The 22,061-nt window shown below is 42.7% G+C and overlaps 1 protein-coding gene across 1 annotated transcript; it reads left to right on the forward strand.

Annotated features, from left to right (window-relative positions):
- The first annotated feature begins 2,291 nt into the window (after window positions 1-2,291).
- Window positions 2,292-17,823, forward strand: LOC138967463 (tRNA:m(4)X modification enzyme TRM13 homolog). The gene is made up of 14 exons (XM_070340016.1): window positions 2,292-2,505; window positions 3,232-3,278; window positions 4,959-5,031; window positions 7,736-7,795; window positions 8,672-8,741; window positions 10,336-10,442; window positions 10,846-10,924; window positions 11,311-11,399; window positions 12,472-12,547; window positions 13,727-13,801; window positions 14,838-15,204; window positions 15,439-15,608; window positions 16,032-16,173; window positions 17,231-17,823. Exons 1-14 carry the CDS (start codon window positions 2,380-2,382, stop codon window positions 17,415-17,417), a joined length of 1,668 nt encoding a protein of 555 aa, XP_070196117.1. The 5' UTR covers window positions 2,292-2,379; the 3' UTR covers window positions 17,418-17,823.
- The last annotated feature ends 4,238 nt before the right edge of the window (window positions 17,824-22,061 follow it).

Raw genomic sequence — 22,061 nt, forward strand, 5'->3', positions numbered from 1 at the left:
CAGCGTGCATTTCCCTCCGCGGGCCCCTCCGTCTGGAACTCCCTGCCGCTTGAGCTTCGCCAGAGCCCCTCTCTTGACGCGTTCAAGAGTAGGTTGAAGACTCAGTTCTTCCCGTAGCTGGCTGCGACTTTCATGCTCGACGTGATGTGTTGTGCCCCAAAAGACATTCTTGTGCTGTGCTCTGTGAGGGGTGTTTTCTTTGTGCTTAATATTATTTTGTTTGGACCTAGCTATTGATGTGTACATTGTTGTTAAACAGTTGTTTGTTTACCAGGGTTTGCTAGTGTGTGATAGGGTTCGTGTCCGTCTGAAGATGTTAGTTTCTTTGTTAGTCCTGTGTTGACAACTCTTCGACAAGCGCTTAGAACTGTACCCATGGAATACGCGCTATATAAGCTTCATATTGATTGATTGATTGATATGTTTGGCATGCTTAGACGGTCACAGTTTTATGAAATGTTTGTGATTTTTTTAAGGGGAGTGAGATGCAGTTTGCCGTGTACTGAAATTAAAACTGTAAGATCTGAATACTGTGTGTGAGTTTTAGAGTGTGTGTGTGTGTATTTGTGTGTGCAGAGGATTTGATGAGCAACATAATATACAGGGAGTTTGCATTCCACATTCTTTGACTTCCAGGGCAAGATATAGTTTGTCAGTTCTCAAATTTTCAGTCTTTTTATATATTTTATAACAAAGATGGGTGAACTAAATCTAAAAAGTAAAAGCACTCCACACACACGAGGAAAAATCTTATTTGATTCATGAATGTAAACATTGAACATATCGAGTGAATCATGAAAACTTAAAGTGGAACCCCCCCTTTTAAGACCCCACAATTCAAGACCACCCTTGATTTTTCAGATCTTCTGTTCTTAACCACGGAATATTTACCCCCATTTTAAGACTCCCTCTTTTTTAAGGCCAGATTTTGGGAGGTCCTAAAAGGGGGTTCCTCGATAATGGTGAACATGTTCTTTTAAAGCTGCTGAATGAAAACCATCAACTTCAAGCCGATGCATGTGACCAGTTTGGATGACAAGTTGTTCTGTTCTGTTCATTGTCTGAGTTGCCAAAGGCTTATGATATTTAGAGCCATGTAAATGAAATAATCATGAGACCCATTTTTCATGCGAAAGACTTTTTTCGGAATTAAAAAAAAACTCAAACAAAAGTTTATGACAGCTCTGGTCAAAATGAAAGCCCTTCAGCAATGCTGGGGAATGTTGAACTTAATAATGTAATACATTCATAGCTCACAATCCACTTTAATTCAAGCCTCCAATTTTGCAGAACCTGCTCTTTCAGCATAACAAATCATTGTAGATGCCTTTGAAGTTATGGAATTAACTGTACATATGCCTTTCATGGCTTTTAGAAGGAAAACATTGGCGCACACACACTTTTTTGAAGGATGGGAGACAATTCTGTCAGTATTACATAATTGTATGCACGTTCGTCAATGAAATGAAATAATTAAATGAATTATGCTTAATTTTATGGCTCAATTGTCACTTAATTGCACGATAAATATTTTATGGTTGATCTAGTTAAGGGGACTTGATAAAAAAAAAATAAGTCAATAATGCCACTGGATTATGAGTTATGAATTTACAACGATAAAGTTCAACATTACCGAATGCTGTACTGAAATGTGTCTGTCTCTGCACTTGACAGCAATCAGTGATAGATAGATAGATAGATAGATAATTTATTGCCAAGTGTACAATACATGAATGAACATAAAAAATACATGAGGAAAGCAGCTTGCTGTGTGATAAAAACAAAAATAAATAGCATTCATACATCACTGGTGCATAGCATCATACATACAAGGGTAAGACAATTTGGTATCACAGTAGCTAATACATACACTATACATACAGACATGGTGAGAACTATGAAACTCTAAGAGCTATCGGAACCCCTAGGACCCCCCCACCTCTCCAACCCCTGTTCCCGCACTGGTAACATACATCCCTCCCCCCCCTCCCCTCCCCCCCGCCGTCCCACAATAAAAGTACATGTACGCAGGATAAGATAGGATCCCCCCCCCACTATCAACTGCTGTAAGAACTGAACATGTTCCATACTGATGAGATGTACCTCTAAAACAGCACATAAAAATAAACTCTTCCAACACATCACAGTGCATTATTTGTTGCAGTTGTATGGCTGTAGACACGGAGGCCTCTGTCTTTGAAGAACAGTGTGTCCTGCCCACATATCCACCGCTGAACCACATACGACGGAGTACACAAATGAAATTCTAAAAAAAATAGGGGAGACAACTCTCGAGGCATCACCCTCAACATATGCTTGAGAGAATGTGTTGATTGACATCTTGCAGAAAAACATAATCCTTTGCTCCGTTTCACAACAATGAGTGACACACCGCAGCCCGCTGAAGGCCAATGTGCTTTCGTCGTTTCAAGAAAGAACAGATTCTGTCGATTCCGACCAAACCAGGGCAAGAAATATTGTGCTGAACACGCTTTTTTGATGGGGGTAAGGTTCTTTTCCCCTTGGCCCTTGTCCTTAGACTGTACTCTGCTAGTGCAGTGTTATTCCTTACAGTCATTCTTTTTACACACTCTATACAGTTTTATTAAAGCAGAATATTTGTCATGTTTTTTCTCTCTCTCAAACATATCACGAAAAATGCACAAGAACCATACACCATTTTTGTGTTCATTTTTCCGAAGCATTTTTATGTGTTTTTCTGCAGCATATATATATATAAATGCTGCAGAAAAAAATATTTTGCTGTTGGAAAGTTGAAATGAAAATGTATAGGCCTACACACAAACATCATCATGTCTGGCTTTTTCCACGGAATAATCGCTGACTCGGCTCCACCGGCTTTTACTATCCTTAGCGGTTGATGACTTTATTCAGTTATTCCCCGGAAAAACAGAAATGCAGCGGCAAAACGGGTTTTTCCTTGGAATAACTGAATAATGTCATCTTACGTCGAAGCATGATTATTTCCGCAGCAAAACGTTTTACCACATTTAAAACTGAATATATGCTGCGGTAAAACGGGACTGAATTTCACATCAACAATATTTAGAGCAGGAAAGAAACACAAGGATTCATTCTTTGTTCGTTTGAAAGATTCTACAAAAGCCAGACATGCTATCCACATTACATTTAGTATGCTGAAACGTTTGAAATTGTCACATGGAAAGTCAACGTAAAAAGTCATACATTTGTATGTTATTTTGTGTGCAGGTTGAACTTGATAGAAAGAGAATTGTTTGCCCATTGAATCCAAAGCAGTAAGTACACGCGACTACCTGGATCATTCTAAATGCAGGCAATAACAGTTAAAGAATAGGTTTAGGCTTTGAAACGATATGATGGTGTTAATCACGGGACAGGGCAAGCCAGAGAGTGGCTGTGTATATTATGCTCTTGATATTTCTTCCTATATGACTGTACTAGAATGAATACCCGCTTCGCCGGGTAGCCGGCTTCGCCGGGAAGAAGTACTTAGAGGCGTACGCCGGCTTCGCCGGGTCCGAACAATGGACCCGCCAAGCTCGCCAAGCTTAGGTCCCTCCCAGATTCGTGGAATGGGAACAGCACGAAAATGATTCAGTGGCCATAATGCCATTCCTGACCATATCGAGTCCCATCCTTGTCGACGAATGTAACCGTGTTAATCACCTTTGGAGGCAAACTCCACTCAAACAGGACTGAGCAAGTTAGAGCTTCTCAAAGGAAGGCCAGTACATAAAATTACACAAAAGCCGCCAGACCACATCACAAACAGAACTGAACAATGCACAGGTGTTGCTCACATAGAGACACACACACACACACACACACACACAAAAACACAGAGAAGCCGTATCTATAGAGAGATAGAAGACAGTGTATTTTTCGCATGGCTATAAATTGATTCGACCTTTGCACTTTGACAGTGAGGATTCACAACCGTCGTACGACGAAGAAGAAGAAGACAGTGAGGATAATTTACGGGTCCAATTTACGTTCTGGACACTGCGTTGACCTTCTAAAAATAGTAACAGTAACAGAACGCCGGGAATATCCGAAGACGCTCCACTCACACTATATAGTGCACCATACGAAGGAAGGGAGGTAAACGCTGAAAACCTGGAGAAGATGAGAAGATAAGGAAGAGTTACTTATAATGGTGAAATGAACACAAAAACCAAAATCATTTCAGCGCTGCGCGCTGGGAGCACGTGTTGAAATATCTCATCGATGATATTGTGTCCGGGGTGTAGCTGAATACGGTGTCCAAATTTGAAAAAGATCCACCGAGAACTTTGGCTTTGGTGTGTCGGTATGGGGGCCCGGGTAGCTGAGGTGGAATCAAAATAGCTGAGGTCGAACCAAAATCGGTTCAGCGCTGCGCGCTGAGAGCACGTGTTGAAATATCGACCAGGTTGTGTCGTGTCCCGGGTCTACCTGAATATGCCCACCAAATTTGAAGCAGATCCATCGAGAACTTTGGCCGTGCATGGCGAATACACAAATACACAAATACACAAATACACAGATACACAAACACACAGACACACAGACACACAGACACAAGTCGTATATATATATAGATGATGGGATTTTGAATGATTCTTTCTTTAATGGACAAAAAATGGTCCTTTTTAGCTAGATTTAGGGATTTGTATTGTGTTAAAACTAAAAGTGAATGTGCCACACCAACCAAAAAGTTGGTTTAAGAAATGTTCTCCATGATGATAATTACCATAAGTTTTAATGATTCTTGTAACTGCACTGTATTTTGCACTGGCCGTATAAAATTTCATCTCACACGGCATCACTGCAGAGCGCCTAGAACTGTACCCACGGAATATGCGCGATATAAGCGTCATTGATTGATTGATTGTAATATTATAATGTTTTTGATATTTTTCGTTAGATTGCAATTCATATTTTAGTTAATTTTAGTTTTTACTCTTTGATTGTAGTACATGTTATGAGGACAAACTGGACAAACACCTGAAGAAATGCAACAGCAACAAGAAGAACATAGTCAGAGAGGTAATTTAATCTCTGTGTGTATGTCTTTGTGTGTGCATGAGTGCGTGTGTGTGTGTGTGTGTGTGTGTGTGTGTGCATGAGTGCGTGTGTGTGTGTGTGTGTGCTCACACATAGGCAAGCACGTTCATTATTGTTTATTATCTGTTTGTATACAGTCATGCATTTATGTCTGTGTCAGGCTTGTGAAAATCAGGTATAAAATTTACTTATTGACCTCTAATGCAAGTATGTCCCCTGGCTCAAGATATGAGTGTTACATGTATGTTGGCAGTCCTTAAGATTAACAAGTCGCGTAAGGCGAAAATACAACATTTAGTCAAGTAGCTGTCGAACTCACAGAATGAAACTGAACGCAATGCTATTTTTCAGCAAGACCGTATACTCGTAGCATCGTCAGTCCACCGCTCATGGCAAAGGCAGTGAAATTGACAAGAAGAGCGGGGTAGTAGTTGCCTATGAAGGATACCACGCTTTTCTGTACCTCTCTTTGTTTTAACTTTCTGAGCGTGTTTTTAATCCAAACATATCATATCTATATGTTTTTGGAATCAGGAACCGACAAGGAATAAGATAAAAGTGTTTTTAAATTGATTTCGACAATTTAATTTTGATAATAATTTTTATATATTTAATTTTCAGAGCTTGTTTTTAATCCAAATATAACATATTTATATGTTTTTGGAATCAGAAAATGATGGAGAATAAGATGAACGTAAATTTGGATCGTTTTATAAATTTTTATTTTTTTTTACAATTTTCAGATTTTTAATGACCAAAGTCATTAATGAATTTTTAAGCCACCAAGCTGAAATGCAATACCGAAGTCCGGGCTTCGTCGAAGATTACTTGACCAAAATTTCAACCAATTTGGTTGAAAAATGAGGGCGTGACAGTGCCGCCTCAACTTTCACGAAAAGCCGCATATGACGTCATCAAAGACATTTATCAAAAAAATGAAAAAAACGTTCGGGGATTTCATACCCAGGAACTCTCATGTCAAATTTCATAAAGATCGGTCCAGTAGTTTAGTCTGAATCGCTCTACACACACACACACACACACACAGACACACGCACATACACCACGACCCTCGTCTCGATTCCCCCCTCGATGTTAAAACATTTAGTCATAACTTGACTAAATGTAAAAAGAAAGTGATGTATGTTCATTGATATGTTGCTATTTGTAACTGTTTCATTTTGATATGACTATTCGGCATTTCAATTTCATTGGCTCTCCTTACCAGCTGTTATAAGGCTTTTACATTGCACCTTCAACGGGGGCCCGGTAGCTCAGTTGGTAGAGCACTGGACTTGTGATCGGAAGGTCGCAGGTTGAAATTCGGGCCGGGATGGACAGGGGTCAACTTTATGTGCAGACCTAGAGACGGAAGCCAAGTCCCACCCCCGTGTCACCACAATGGCATGTAAAAGATCTCGGTCATTCTGCCATAAGTGCAGATGGCTGATACCACCTAAACACGCATACACATGTGTATCTCGTCAAAAGCCGTGAGGGCGTAAAACTCGAATCATATAACCCCTATCTTGTCCTTAAGAGGCGAAATATTTAGCCTGTAGGACACAAAGCAATCTCTTTTTCCTTTTTTCCCCACCCCAACCCCTTTTAAGACCTCCAGAATCTTAGCAAAGTGGGTCTAAAAAGGGAGTGAGTCTTAAAATCCAGACACATTTACTACCGTTATGAACAGAAACAAGTCGCGTAAGGCGAAATAACAACATTTAGTCAAGCTGTCGAACTCACAGAATGAAACTGAACGCACTGCTTTTTTCACCAAGACCACATACTGTACTCGTAGTTTCGTCAGTCCACCGCTCATGGCAAAGGCAGTGAAATCGACAAGCCATGCAGAATAGTGCGGTAGTGGTCGCACTGAGCAGGATAACACGCTTTTCTGTATGTCTATTCTTTTTAGCTTACTGAGTTTGTTTTTAATTCAAACATATCATATCTATGTTTTTGGAATCAGGGACCGACAAGGAATAAGATGAAATTGTTTTTAAATCGATTTCGGAAAATTAATTTTAATCATAATTTTCATATTTTTAATTTACAGAGCTTGTTTTTAATCCAAATATAACATATGTATATGTTTTTGGAATCAGAAAATGACGAAGAATAAGATGAAATTGTTTTTAGATCGTTTAATACAAAAATTATTTTAATTACAAGTTTCCAAGTTTTAATGACCAAACTCGTTCATTAGTTTTGAAGCCACCAAGCTGAAATGCAATACTGAAGTCCGGCCTTCGTCAAAGATTGCTTGGCCAAAATTTCAATCAATTTGATTAAAAAATTAGGGTGTGACAGTGCCGCCTCAACTTTTACAAAAAGCCGGATATGACGTCATCAAAGACATTTATCAAAAAAATGGAGAAAAAAAACGTCCGGGGATATCATACCCAGGAACTCTCATGTCAAATTTCATAAAGATCGGTCCAGTAGTTTAGTCTGAATCGCTCTACACACACACAAGCACAGACAGACAGACACACACACACACACACACCACGACCCTCGTCTCGATTCCCCCTCTATGTTAAAACATTTAGTCAAAACTTGACTAAATGTAAAAAGGAAGGTCTCAAATGGGGGAAAGTCTTTAAAAGGGGGGGCCCAGGGGGGAGGGGGGGGGGGGGTCCCCAGTATGCAAATCTAATTTTGAGTTTTTCTGTGGGAACAGGACTTTTATGAAGAGGGCGTCAACACTGGATCTGATGGGGGAGATGTTCATAATATTCAGGTAAGTGGACTATAATTAAATACATTTTTTTTATTATTGGTTAATGCCCTTATTTTAAAAGAAACTGTGTGGGTGTGTGGGGGGAGCTCAAGAGAGAGAGAGAGTGTGTGAGTGTGTGTCACAGTGTGTGTGTGTGTGTGTCACAGTGTGTGTGTGTGTGTGTGTGTCACAGTGTGTGTGTGTGTGTCACAGTGTGTGTGTGTGTGTCACAGTGTGTGTGTGTGTGTGTGTGTGTCACAGTGTGTGTGTGTGTGTGTGTGTCACAGTGTGAGTGTGTGTGTGTGTGTGTGTGTGTGTCACAGTGTGTGTGTGTGTCACAGTGTGTGTGTCTGTGTGTGTGTGTGTGGGTGTGTGTGTCACAGTGTGTGTGTGTGTGTGTCACAGTGTGTGTGTGTGTGTGTCAGTGTGTGTGTGTGTGTGTGTGTCACAGTGTGTGTCACAGTGTGTGTGTGTGTGTGTGTGTGTGTGTGTGTGTGTGTGTGTGTGTGTGTGTGTGTGAGATAGAGAGTGCATGTGAAAGAGAGACCTTGAGAGAGACAGGGAGTGTGAGAATGTGAGAGTGTGTGTGTGTGTGTGTGCTAGGGGAGGGGGGGGCACAAGAGAGAGCCACTGTGTTTATGTGAGACTGAGAATGAGTGTGTGTGAGAGAGAGAGACAGAGTGTATCTAAATGAAAGTTTGAGGCAGATATTACCGAGGAAAAAGATGTTGAGATCTGCAAATTCTCATTTGTACTTTTGTGAGGTTTTAGTAAGACTGAGACCACTTCATTGAATGTGAACTGGTGTGTGTTTTACATAGACTTAGTCATGGAGTGTCACTAGCATGATATGAACAATTGTTTTGCTTCTTGTTTGTAAATGCACTTCTTTTTCAGACAGCTGTAAAGGCAACATCCACAGACAGACTGAAACAGATGATTGAAAATGTCAATCGGTTGTATAAAGGTACGTAAGTAGAGGTTACATGCCGAGTCTCAGTGATTATCAAAAATAATGGTCGAAGTTAGCGGATCATGAAAAATGCGAGCTTTAGCGAGCTTTTTCATGACCGCGAACTGTGACCATTATTTTTGATAATCACTGAGACGAGGTGTGTAACCTCTTTATTCCTCCTTTCTTCAGTTATTCAAAGAAAAGAGGAGGTTTTTTGCGAAAGTTTGATCGAATCCTATTCACTCAACCAGTCAACCTGCGCAGGCGATCGATTAATGCGCGGTTGTATAGTTCCGTGCAAATCATTCCATTCTGTTAACACTTCTTGTCAGTTTTCCTATTTTGGACTAAAATCAAGTACACAGATATGCTGTTATTCTGCTGTGGCGGCAAAGGCAGATATTGTGTGTTCTGTATATGTTTTGGTATCGGTTAGGATAATGTTCTTTCGTCAAATGGGACTAGCAGACGAACTTTTGCACCCGTGTTCCAACGTTAAAAACTGTATGAAGTTAAGTTTTCTGGGGAAAATAGTGTATGAAACCGCTTTATGTTGTTTAAATTGATGAGATGTGTGCATTTGGTTGCGTGTGATCTGTTTATTAAATGAAATATTGTTGAAAACTGACCGTCGGATTGCAGTCTGTTGTCGAAGAAACTGAGTGAAAAGAAGGGGAACTACTCTTGTCGCTAGACAAAGTATGAGTTACTTGCCTTGGGAAATTGCTTGTGATGAACGTCTGATCTAGATTCAGAAAACAACCGAACTCATGGATTTTATATGGAGATTCATGTGTTCAGGCCTGTAGTTGTTAATTTAAATGCGGTATGTTTGTATTGTTTGCTCCAGAGATGTATACTTCGTACATTAGAGCGTTCGGAACTTTTCAGTCGCAAAAAGTAGTACCGAAACAGAACAACCTCTCAACCCATTGCACTATCGAGGATTCAGGCTGTTGCTGGGTCGTTATTTGTTTGGTTGCTGGGTCATTATCGAAAAATAACTACCCCTACAAGTTTACAGAGGTAAAGAAGCAGAGGGGGGAATAATGTGAAATATAGGTTCATGCGTGAAAAATTGTTGTCTTACGTTTCTACTTAATTTAGCTAGTACATGTAAAATGAATACCCAGTGGGTGTGTGGGGTTGTGGCGGCACAAATCCCTTGTATTTGTATGTTTTGATTTTGTTTCATTGCTAGGATAAATTAGCAACGCTGTGTTACTTTTGATATGAGGCCCCTCCAATGAGAGGACACCTACCAATAAATGACCAACTTCTGTTGTTCCTTTGTCTATTAACAAGAGAGAGAGAGAGAGATCTCACAAACACACGCACACTTTACCTTTCAAAACGGATTGAGAGAAAATGGACGCATTGATGTCAAACCATTTTGATGTCCTCTATCTGGGCATGCATTTGCTGTAGACTTGTCACTTGAAGAACCGGCTACACACGAATGATCAAGGACTCTCGCTACCCTACCCAGCTATAACGGCCTTAGGTAGCGTTGGATAAAAAATCAGATAATAAAAATTTAAAAAAATAAAACAATAAAAATAAGACTTTTTTCCCCTACCCAGAATGTGCAGTGTTTTGTTGACAGAGCACATTGGCAAGTTGGAGGAAGACATCAGGAGCCATGAGTGTCTGCATGAAGAGATGGACAACCCGTACTTTGGTTCACAGGCCATCAGACATCGCAGGCAGCAGGTTGGTTTTCATGGTGATGGGTAGCTGAACACTCAATGTCGGGCCTAACTACTGTGTACATAGTAGGAAAGAGAATAGCTGATTTTGACCTGAACCTCTGGAAGGGCAGTAACCAGACTCTGTTTGTTTATTTAATGTTTGAAACTTGAAGCTTCAGATGTGACTGAGTAAAACCTTTGATGTTTCAAAGTGGGAAAAAAAAAGAATTCTGTACTCACCAATACCAGGACAGCACATACAAAACTAAATCAAGTGTTCACATATGGAGGCTTCTTCATGATTAACAAACAAACAAACACAGAGGGAAACATAAAGCAAAAGGTTAGATATGTGATGTTTCAATTTATTGTGGAAATACGGACATTTAAGAGAGCGTTTTATTTTGGACCTATATGTGTTGCAGGCCTCCCTAATTGGACAGCTTGACGGTCTGGGGCTCTTGGAGCCAGGGCATTGCTATGTAGAGATGGGTGCCGGCAAAGGTACAACAAAGAGTTCTATTTGTTTGTTTGTGTGTGTGTATGCGTGCGTGCGTATATGTGTGTGTGTTTGTGTGTGTGTGTGTGTGTGTGTTTGTGTGTGTAAGTGTGTGTATGCATGTTTGTGTGTGTCTGGCGGCATACGTCTGCAGTGTGTTACTAATAATCAACTTATTGCAAAGAGAAACAAAATACCGTTTAAATTACAGTGGAACACCCCTTGATCCTGTTTTCTCAGATATTCTGTTCATAACCTCTGTAAATGTACCTCCATTTTAAGACTCCCTCCTTTTTAAGACCTGCTTTTCTCAGCGTTTTCTTAGGGGGGTTCCACTGTATGCTTATTTTTTTTTTAGAGCATGCCTTAAAAAACTTGGGTGTCATTTCAGGTCAGCTGTCACACTGGGTGAGAGAAGCAGTATCTGGCCATGACGATGCTGCCTTTCTGTTGGTTGACCGCAGCAGTATACGCCACAAGGTCAGTGTTGCTCCATAGACTGCGATGAACGTAAATTGATACAGTGGAACCCCCTTTTAAGGCCTACAAAAATGTGTGAAAATCAGGTCTTAAAAATGGAGGGAGTCTTGAAATGGGGGTAAATTTACAGAGGCTATGAACAGACAGTCTGAGAAAACAGGGTCTTAAAAGGGAGGGAGTTTTAAATTGGGGGGTCTTAAAAGGGGGGTTCCACTGTACCAAGGCCCTGTTTATTTTTGAGTCACTTGAGAAAAAGTGACTATGTAATCGGTCAGTGTTAGTCTGTCCGGCCGGCCGGCCGTCCGTAGACACCACCTTAACGTTGGACTTTTCTCGGAAACTATCAAAGCGATCGGGCTCATATTTTGTTTAGTCGTGACCTCCAATGACCTCTACACTTTAACGATGGTTTCGTTGACCTTTGACCTTTTTCAAGGTCACAGGTCAGCGTCAAAGGAAAAATTAGACATTTTATATCTTTGACAAAGTTCATCGGATGTGATTGAAACTTTGTAGGATTATTCTTTACATCAAAGTATTTACATCTGTAGCCTTTTACGAACGTTATCAGAAAAACAAGGGAGATAACTAGCCTTTTCTGTTCGGCAACACACAACTTAACGTTGGGCTTTTCTCGGAAACTATAAAAGTGACCGGGCTCAAATTTTATGTGAACGTGACTCATTGTGTTGTGAATAGCAATTTCTTCCTGTCCATCTGATGCCTCATATAATATTCAGAACTGCGAAAGTGACTCGATCGAGCGTTTGCTCTTCTTGTTACATTCAGACAAGTATTGACTGAAAATTTTAACATGGGCAGAGGGGAAGTTTGTCTCCCTGGGTATGTGTGTCTGTGAAAAGCATTTCTCAGAAATTCCCAAACAGATTTTTTTGATAATTGATCAATACATTTTGGAGGGTATTTGCTTGTGCTGTTTTTCTCGTATTATTGTTTGTCACCTTAAGGCCGCGCAACTCTTCCTCAACACTTGGAAATCCTGATAGAGTTATTTCCCAACATTGTCTATTTGAGAAGGATTGACATGATTGATTGTTCGACTGTGCTTCAGGTGGATGGCCACCACAAGGAGGAGGGGAAGGTGAAGTTTGAACGTGTTAAGATCGACATTGAACATCTCAATCTAGGTAAGCATAAGGCCCCCCCCAAAATTTTTTTTGTTTTGTTTGTGAACGACAAGGCCACACAAAAAATGGGTTACTAGTGTTGTTTTAATTTTATTTAGACATACGCATGTGGCTTTCTATTGGCTGGAAACTTGCGACCTGTGACTCCTATATGTCAGAGAAGAGTAACTTTCCTTGTCAAGTCTGCAAAATTAAGTTTTCTAAATTTGAATCAATATATTTTTTGGGAGGGTCAAAAAAAGTTCTAGGGTCAGGAGAAAAAATAGAATTGGTTAGGGAATTGGTAACATTGAATTTTGTTTTCTTGGCCTAAAGTTGTTTTTTTTTTTTTTTTTTTTTTTTTTGACCTCAGTTGCATGCAAGGCTGCTTCAACCCATCTTTTTTGCCTCTTTTTTTTTCTTTTTTTTTTTTCTTTCATTTTGGGCGGTGAGCATATCCTTCTTCATTGGTCTTTTTTTTTTATTTTTTAATTTTTAGAAAAAAAAATTTTCAATGAAATTTTACTTTTGTTTTCTTTTACATTACAGGTTACATTTCTATTAAATTACTTTTTAATTCAACGACAATCTAACTAAGGACAATGGGGATAAACCTTTCGTAGCGCAAGTTCTTGTTGAAATACAATTTCCAATGGAATATGCGATTTAGTTTTCTTAGCTTTGCTAATGCACATTTTTGCTATCAATAAAACAAGGTTAATTAACGCTGATTCCTTTTTTCCTTTACATTTTTAAATCAACAGCCTAAATAGCTGGTTGAAAAAAACAAAACCAAAAAAACACTTAAATTTACTTTTTTTTGCCCTAATCTTTTCACCTCTATCATGGACAAATACCAATAATGGACAATTGTATTAAAATAGTTTACAATTACCATTATTCTCAGTCTATACGTGCCGCAAATCTAACTCTGAATTAAACATGCACACAATTTCTATTGGTTTCCCGTATTTGAATTTTCCCACACACATTTTTGCCACAATAATAAGTACATTGATATAATTTACTAAATTGTTTAACATACCAGGTGTTTTCATGTATCCTAACAGTGCTGTTTGAACATCAATTTTTATATTAACATTATACTGCTGAAATACCTCTTGGCCTAAAGTTGATGCATGTTGTGTGTGTGTCTTGATGATGTGTGATTTTATTTCTTTCAACCTGAATTGGTTACAGGCAAAGTACCAATGGTTGCCAATGGTGACAAACCTCTGGTTGCCATAGGGAAACATTTGTGTGGTGCTGCAACAGGTGAGTTGTTGTTTAAGGTGTGTACACAAATATTTTATAGATCAGATAGCTTATATAAGTGACTGTTGTGTTCCCTTATCAACATACAAAAACAAAAAAACCAAACAAAACACACACTCGCACACAAAAAACACTCAGAAGAAAGAAATGTTTATTTTGTTTCGCATTTGACTGCTTGCTCTGCCTTTTGATTTTGTGTTAATTAACATTACACAAAAAAGTCATACAGTGTACTTTCTTCCTTGCTGAAGTAAAGATTTCATTCTCTAAAGCAATACTCCTGTTTTGTAACAAACGACGGGGAACAATTTACATTCCATTCAATGGACGATGTTAGGAAATAACTCTTGTCAGGTGTGTATGGGTTAATTAGAAAAAAACACAGTAAACACCAATTTTCAAAGACTTTCGGGCCACGCCCTTCTTCAGTGAAATGAATGAGAATGTAAATAAACAATGACCAATGACGTAAAATTCTTGATTAAAAAAAACGTCATGTAAACGTCACAGCCAAACGTCATAAGTTTCGTTCTCTCTCTCTCTCTCTCTCTCTCTCTCTCTCTCTCTCTCTCTCTCTCTCTCTCTCTCTCTCTCTCTCTCTCTCTCTCTCTCTCTCTCTCTCTCTCTCTCTCTCTCTCTTTCTCTCTTTCTCTCTATCTCTCTATCTCTCTATTTCGTTATCTCTCTCTCTCTATTTATCAACATTTATTTATTTATTTCTCTATTTATCTCTCTCTATATATGTGTGTATGGGTTGTGAAAGAGTGAACAGCCATCCTTTTTCAGGGACAACTAAATTGATACGTCCTCCTGTCCTTGTGTTCCAGACACACACCTCGCTAGTGATTGGCCCCTCCAATGTTTGTCCCCGTAAAAACAAGGGTATTCACTCTTTCACAAACCATACACACCCGACAGAGTTACTTTTGGAATTTGTTTATTGGTATTCAGCTTCTGAGAAATAAAAAATCAACAGCACACAGATGTTTCTGGTGGAATTCGTCTATTCGGTGTTTGTATTTCTCTTTGTCCACAGATCTTACCCTAAGGTGTCTGATGAAAACAGCAGGCAGCCAGTCCTCAGAACCCACCACCGCAGAACCAAGTGCTAAGCGACTGAAAATAGATGATAGCCTCAGCTGCTCAAGACTGTCACAGAATACATGTAGTGCTGTTGATGAAACAGAAGGGAAGAAGAAAGACTCAGAGTGTGATGATGTGGCCATAGAAAACAGACAGAACTTAAAGTGTGGTAAATCATTGAACGATGGTCAAAATATTTCTGTGATCAAAAGTGAGGAACCGACAGAAAGTGAGGAACCGACGGAAAGTGAGGGTTGCAGAAATGATGGCAACAGTTCAGTGTCAAACGCTGCAGGTAGCTGTCACGAAGGAAAGACCCAGTGAGCGTTGCTTTATCCTTCTCTCTTTATTTCTATACAGCTTTTCTCTGTACTTTCAGAGAGTACACAAGCATTTAACAGGGTTAGAATTAATATGTTGGAAGTGTGTGTGTGTAATCATCGAGAATGATTCTGATAAATCATGAGGATATCAACAGAACAGCCGGTGTTTTTTTTAACAGCAATCATGCAATAATATGCTTACTGTTTCTGACAATGTTGTATGTTTGACAGGCTGGCGGGGATGTTGATCGCTCTTTGCTGCCACCACCAGTGCAGCTGGAAAGCATATGTGGGCAAGGACTTCATGCGACAGTGTGGAATCACCGCCTCTGACTTCAACTTGCTCACCAGACTCACCAGCTGGGCCGTGTGTGGGTGGTTGGATAAAGATGGCAGCTTTGGTCAGCATTTTGATGAATTGTTTCTGTATCTTTACATTTGGTAAAGCAGAGAGCAATTCAATTCTTACTTGGTGTTAATTTTATGTTGCATTCTTCTTCTTCTTCTTGTTTGCTCTATGTTGCATTTATTTTATGTTGCATTTATCTTATCTAATTTGTTTGGGGTGTTTTTTTCTGCACATTATTCAGGTGCTATCATGGGAAGAGGTGCTTACTGAGTTTTTAGTTTTTTTCATGAACTGTATATATATTGTTTTGTTATTTGTTCTTTTTTCTCATGTGAATCCATAATATTGTCACATATGAAGCAGTCATGGTTTGGCACTGAAAGTGAAAGGGTTTGAAAATGTGAGACACTTTCAAAGTTTTGCCCATTTTGCACTTGTCTGTTGACTCATTCCAAACTGTTTTTTCATGTGTCAGGCAAAATGCAGAAGGCTGTTGAAGACAAGAAGTCTGTTGCTTCCAGCACCGCAGAAGAAACACCAGCTACAGACGATGTTTCGGCCAAAGTTGAAGAGAATGAACACAATTCAGAGGATCTGGTCTCTGACTCTAACCAGACGTAAGTTTCAGAGTGAATTACAGCATTTCAGCCATGATTGTGTCCTTTGTTTCAGTTTGAGAACGGTTTAAAATCTCTGTGGGGTTCTGGAGTAAAAGCAAGTTATACTTCTATGTACGTGTAGAAGAGTACACAAGGTATGAATAGCTTAAAGTATTGCCAGCAGTGTGGTTTGTTGCTGCAGGTTGGTTTTCTTCGCACACTTTGATTAAAAAGCTACCAGAACAATGCATGGTGGGAGCAGTGCATGTGTACACATTTGGGACTGTTTTTCTGATTGTGTCTTGTTCTTGTTGAGCGTACCTGTGCTTGATTGTGTCTTGTTCTTGTTGAGCGTATCTGTGCTTAATTGTGTCTTGTTCTTGTTGAGCGTATCTGTGCTTGATTGTGTCTTGTTCTTGTTGAGCGTATCTGTGTTTGATTGTGTCTTGTTCTTGTTGAGCGTATCTGTGCTTGATTGTGTCTTGTTCTTGTTGAGCGTATCTGTGCTTGATTGTGTCTTGTTCTTGTTGAGCGTATCTGTGCTTGATTGTGTCTTGTTCTTGTTGAGCGTATTTGTGCTTAAAACACTGGTGGGGTCACTTCATGTAAAGTGGAACCCCCCTTTTAAGACCCCCCATAATCGGATAAAATCAGGTCTTAAAAGGGAGGGAGTCTTAAAATGGAGGGAGTCTTAAAATGGAGGTAAATTAGCAGATGTTATTAACAGAATGTCTGGAAAAGTAGGGTGAGGAAGTCTTAAAATAGGGGTGGGGGGGGGGGGGGGGGGGGGGGGGTTAATAGGGCTGTTCCACTGTACAATCGCCTTTAGTGACCTCACCATATATCATTATATGCATAGATGTTCTGTCTTTGGAAAGGCAGAGAGTGTGTGTGTGTGTGTGTGTGTGTGTGTGTTAGTGTGTGTGTGTTCTTTTCAAATAACATTTAGCCTTTCAATCTGTTCCTTCACAGTGTGTGTGTGTGTGTCACAGTGTGTGTGTGTGTGTGCATACGTGTGTGTGTTCTTTTCAAACAACATTCAGCCTTATAAATGGTTCCCTCACATTGTTTTCAGTGGCGGCCTGCAGTTGAGTGAGAAGCAAAAGGAGACCGTAGGGTGGAAGTGCAAACGATTGATTGATTACGGTCGTGCTCGCTACCTGCAGGGTTGTGGACTTGACTCACGACTCAAGATTTACATTGACAATCAGCAAACTCCAGAGAATGTGGTGCTTATAGCTACGCCATTGGGAAAAAGCTGAAAAATGACCACACATTAACTCATTGTCTCCCAGGTACGAATATATCCGTACCCACTCATATGGCTCTATCTGACCTGGTACGGATATATCCGTACACACAGTCACTTCAGTTGCTTCCTGTAACGTCGATCTAACGCCTGCATTCCATTGTGTTGATACACAGTTACTACAATTCTGAGTGACCTGCTGCAGCACAGCTGGTCTCGGCAAAAAAAAACTTGGTCAACATAGGTGGGGTAGAAAGTGTTAAGCAAGTGGAATATGTATTGGGAACATTGTGAGGAAAAGATAGATTTTGTACCAGAATTTGTGGTTTTAGAATGTCATGTGTTTTAGACTAGTGCATGGTAAAGCCCTATTCATTCTGTGTATGTGTGTGTGTGTGTGTGTGTAATAACTATTAAACAAAATGTAAGGCTTCTTTTTAAGCCTACTGTCTATATGATACTTACCGAGACAGTACTATTCTTGCACATTATCTATTATAGGCCGAAAAAATTGGACAAAACGCTGAGTGGGTACAATTATCTCCCATAACCATGCGCCACCGTGGATCCCAAGCACTGTCCGAGTGCTTCCCCCTTACAGGATGTAGGTGGCGCGTCCTCTTTCTTTATGAGCTGCAGACCCTCAAAAAGCCCATAACATATCAAGAGGGGAGGCGGGAGGGAAACTCTAATAGTACTGTCTCGGTAAGTATCATATAGACAGTAGGCTTAAAAAGAAGCCTTACAGTCAATATAACACTTACCTCGACAGTACTATTCTTGCACAGAATACCAGAGTGGTGTGAGGGTGATATGTAGAGTATTAAACTCCTTAATCAAAATCACTTAAATCCAAGGATTAAGATACCCAGGCAATTTTCGAACAGTACTACCGTAAAAGAAAATATACCCAAGAAACATATCTTAGACTGACGTGACCATGCTGGCAACCACTGCTGTGTGGTGAACTCAATGTCAAAGTCCAGGCCACTCAAAGCTTGAATACCACTGAGTCTACGGCAAGTGGCTAAAGCGATGAGGAACAATTAGTCTTAAAAATCAGCAACTTGATACTGATGCCTGCCAGGGGTTCAAACTCATTGCTACGCAGGAGTTTGAGGACCAGAAAGACATCCCCCTTGGGAAATGAAACCCGAGGTTTAGACACCGCTGCATTGCTAATACCCGAAAGGACATTAGCGATGAGGGAGGACCTGATCAAGTGTTCAGATCTGCGACCAGTAGCGGCCGCAATCGTGGAAGCGATGGCAGATCTGTATCCAAGAAGAGTCTTAGAAGAAAGACTCTTCTTTTGATACACTTCCACCAGGAAGTTGGCCAAGTCCTGTGTTGAGGGATAAAGCGGCTTTATCCCCTTGGACAAGGCGAAGTTGGCCCAAGCTCTCCAGCGTAAGTCGTAGAGCTGATTAGTTGATCGCCTCTTAGCGTTCAAGGAAAACTCTACTGAACTCTTGTGCAATCCTAGTGCAAGCAGTTTGGAGCGCACAAGAGCCATGCGGTCAAGCACAGACTCTCTGGACGTGGATGAGGGAGGCATGATCGAGGCTGGAGCAGACCTCCCCCGTCCAGATCCAGAGGTAGAGGGTCTACGTGGGTGAGACCGCGAAGATCTGGAAACCACGGAGCTGTTGGCCAGTAAGGCGCGACCAAAATCAGTCTTGGTCGTTCCTGCAGATATTTTGCCAGCACCCTCGGAATCAGAGATGTCGGGGGATAGGCGTAAGCATCGAGGAGCCTCCACAAGAGAGTGAATGCGTCCAAGTGGAACGCATTCATGTCTCGAAAGGGGCTGACGTACCTGGGAAGCCGAGCGCTGAATCGAGTTGCGAACCTATCGATCAGAGGACGGTCCCACCTTGCCCACAGACGCTGTAGAACGTTGTGAGCGATGGTCCATTCTGTGGAGAGAACCTGATCGCCCCGACTGAGAATGTCGGCCAGGGCGTTCAGTTTCCCCGGAACGAACTGGACTGACATCCGGACCTGATTGGTCTGGCACCAGAGCAGAATCTCCTCCGCCAACAGGGAGAGGGACCGAGAATTGGTGCCCCCCTGGTGGCGAAGGTAAGCTAAGCATGTGGTGTTGTTGTCCCCGTTGAAAATCAGAGGGGCCAAGGACAGGCCGAATGGGAGGGCCCGAAACTCGAACACTGTGCCCTCCCAAACGAACCGGAGCAGATGTCGGTACCCCGGGGCCACCAGGATGTGGAAGTAAGCATCCTGGAGGTCCCAGACATGGCCCAATCGTTTGGCCGGATGGCCAACCGGACCGACGAAGGGGTTTCCATCTTGAACTTGCACCTGTGAAGGTACAAGTTCAAGGTGGAGAGGTCCAACACCGGCCTGAACCGGCCGTCCTTTTTGGGGACGGTGAACAGGCGGGAGCAGAACCCCGGAGAAGGCTGAGAAAGGGGGTAGACCGCCTTCTTCTCGACCAACGAGTTCACCTCGTCCTGAAGAGCCTGCCATCTGGCAGGGTCTCGAGGAGGGGGGAACATCCAGGTTAGAGCGGACAATGGAGGTTGTGACGACAGCGGTAGAGAAAACCCCGACCACACCACCCTCAAGAAAAACTGGTTGGAGACCAGTCTGCCCCACATGCCGCGGGCCCGAAAAAGGGAACCGACGGACGAAAGAGGGGCAACTTGAGGGGGCGTCAACGTAGGGCCGGGACTCACTGAAAATTCTGCTGGCGGGCAGGCGCAGGCTTGCGACCACCCCCCCTGGTGGTGCTGCTTCCCCTTACCTGTCTGAGCACCCTTCGTCTTGCTTGGGAACGCAACAGGCGCCTAAGAGGAGGAAGAAGGAGGCAGTGAAACTGGCTTCTTCTTCTTCTTCTGAGGCTGGGAGTGACTGTAGCACTTCTCTTACTCCCCGCCGCCGTCGCCGAAGCAGCGAGGCCAACCATCAGAGAATCAGTGTTCCTCTGGCGTGTGGACTCCACCACAGAACGAACAGTGTCCGGATGAAAGAGGGAAGAAGGCTGAGGAAACGTGTTCCTCAGACTCTTCCTCATATCCGGAGGCACTATAGAAGTAGGCAGAAAATGATCAAGGAACAGGGCCAATAAAGTGGACCCGTGTTCCAATGGCCAATTCTGCCGCAGACGTCACGCACGATCGCACGGCATGCAAAGCCCGATCCACTCGAACCGTGTCAAGGACCCGAGTGGAATCGGACTCTGCCCGATCGGGAGGGTCCAACAGTGTGGACAGCGTGCTCATCCATGTCAAGGCCTGTGATTGGGCCTCGACTGTGGAAGAAACGGTGGCCTCAAGATTGTGGAACGAAGCAGAGCTCAGTTCCACCTTCTTGACCGAAGGCACCTCCCCAACGAACACATCACCGTCAGCCCCACCCTAAACACTCGAAGTCTGGAAAGGGAGAGTTCGAGAGTCAAAGGGAAAAGGGAGGGACGAAACAGATTGGACACGAGGAAACAGTGGAGGTGCGCCTCCCGAAGGAAAGCATGGCACTGAACCCGCGTCCTCCCGAGGAACATAGGTCGCGTTAGCACGTGAATCTGTACTCCTCAGGCGATGTGCTGCCGCTTCCACCGTGGCACTAAGACTAGGGTGGAACGCGAATTGCCGGCGGACGGATCGTTCATAAAACGAGCCGCCGGCAGACGCGGCGTGAGCCTCCCGCGCCCGGGCCGAAGCGGACTCAAAGGACGAGAGGGCGTCTCAGGGAAGGACGTCCTGAAACTGTTCAAACGTCCTTCTAGTTGTGCGAGGACGAGCCTCCTGCCTCTCGTCCTCAGACCCCGGGTCCAGGTCCCGTGTGTCAACACTAGACGACAGACGCTTAAGAGAGGCATCCGTGACGTCAAGAAGCCGCGTGATGTCTGTCATGTACTGTTGGAAAGTACGAAGCATAGCTTCGGAAGTTCCATCAGAAACCGGCAAGGGTAGAGGATCAGTGTTAACCTCAGGGCGACCCTGATCCTCCTCCCTATCGTCCTCCGACTCACTCTCCTCTTCACTTCCCGACAACTCCTCAAAAGCAGGAGTGTAGGGAGCTTGAGGGGGAAGAGCCGAAAGCGATGAAGCAGGCTGTGAAGAAACGCCCACAGAAGCAAGAGGCCGCGAAGACCCCTGCCCCAAAGACGAAACGTCTCCAGCAGCCGAAGGGGGAGAAAAACAACAACCCTGCGACTGTTGGGTCAGCCCAGCCAACGAACCCCCGCCATTTATAGACTGAACAGGAACCCATCGGGTCTGATCAGAAAAGAAATGGTCCGGTCCGGTCGGGGGTGCCGATCCGGTCCGGTAGGGTGGTCCGGTGTTCCGGTCCGGTGCCGGACCATCCGGAGGTCCCGTTCGGCACCGAACCATCGTACCCACAGAAGTGTTCGGGTGGTTAGGTCCGGACGTGGACATACCGTACCATCCGGACCCGTGGTCCGGTATGGTCCGGTTCGGTGCCAGACCATCCAGACCAACAGAGGTGGTCGGGTGGTCCGGCACCGGGCCATCCGGACCCGTAGGTCCGATACCATCCGGAGGTCCTGTTCGGCACCGAACCATCCGTACGCACAGAAGTGTTCGGGTGGCTCGGTCCGGGCGTGGACGTACCGTACCATCCGGACCCGTAGGTCCGGTTCGGTGCCAGACCATCCGGACCAACAGAGGTG

This window comes from Littorina saxatilis, linkage group LG5 (assembly GCF_037325665.1).
Source record: "Littorina saxatilis isolate snail1 linkage group LG5, US_GU_Lsax_2.0, whole genome shotgun sequence".
In the NCBI taxonomy this organism is placed as follows: Eukaryota; Metazoa; Mollusca; class Gastropoda; order Littorinimorpha; family Littorinidae; genus Littorina; species Littorina saxatilis.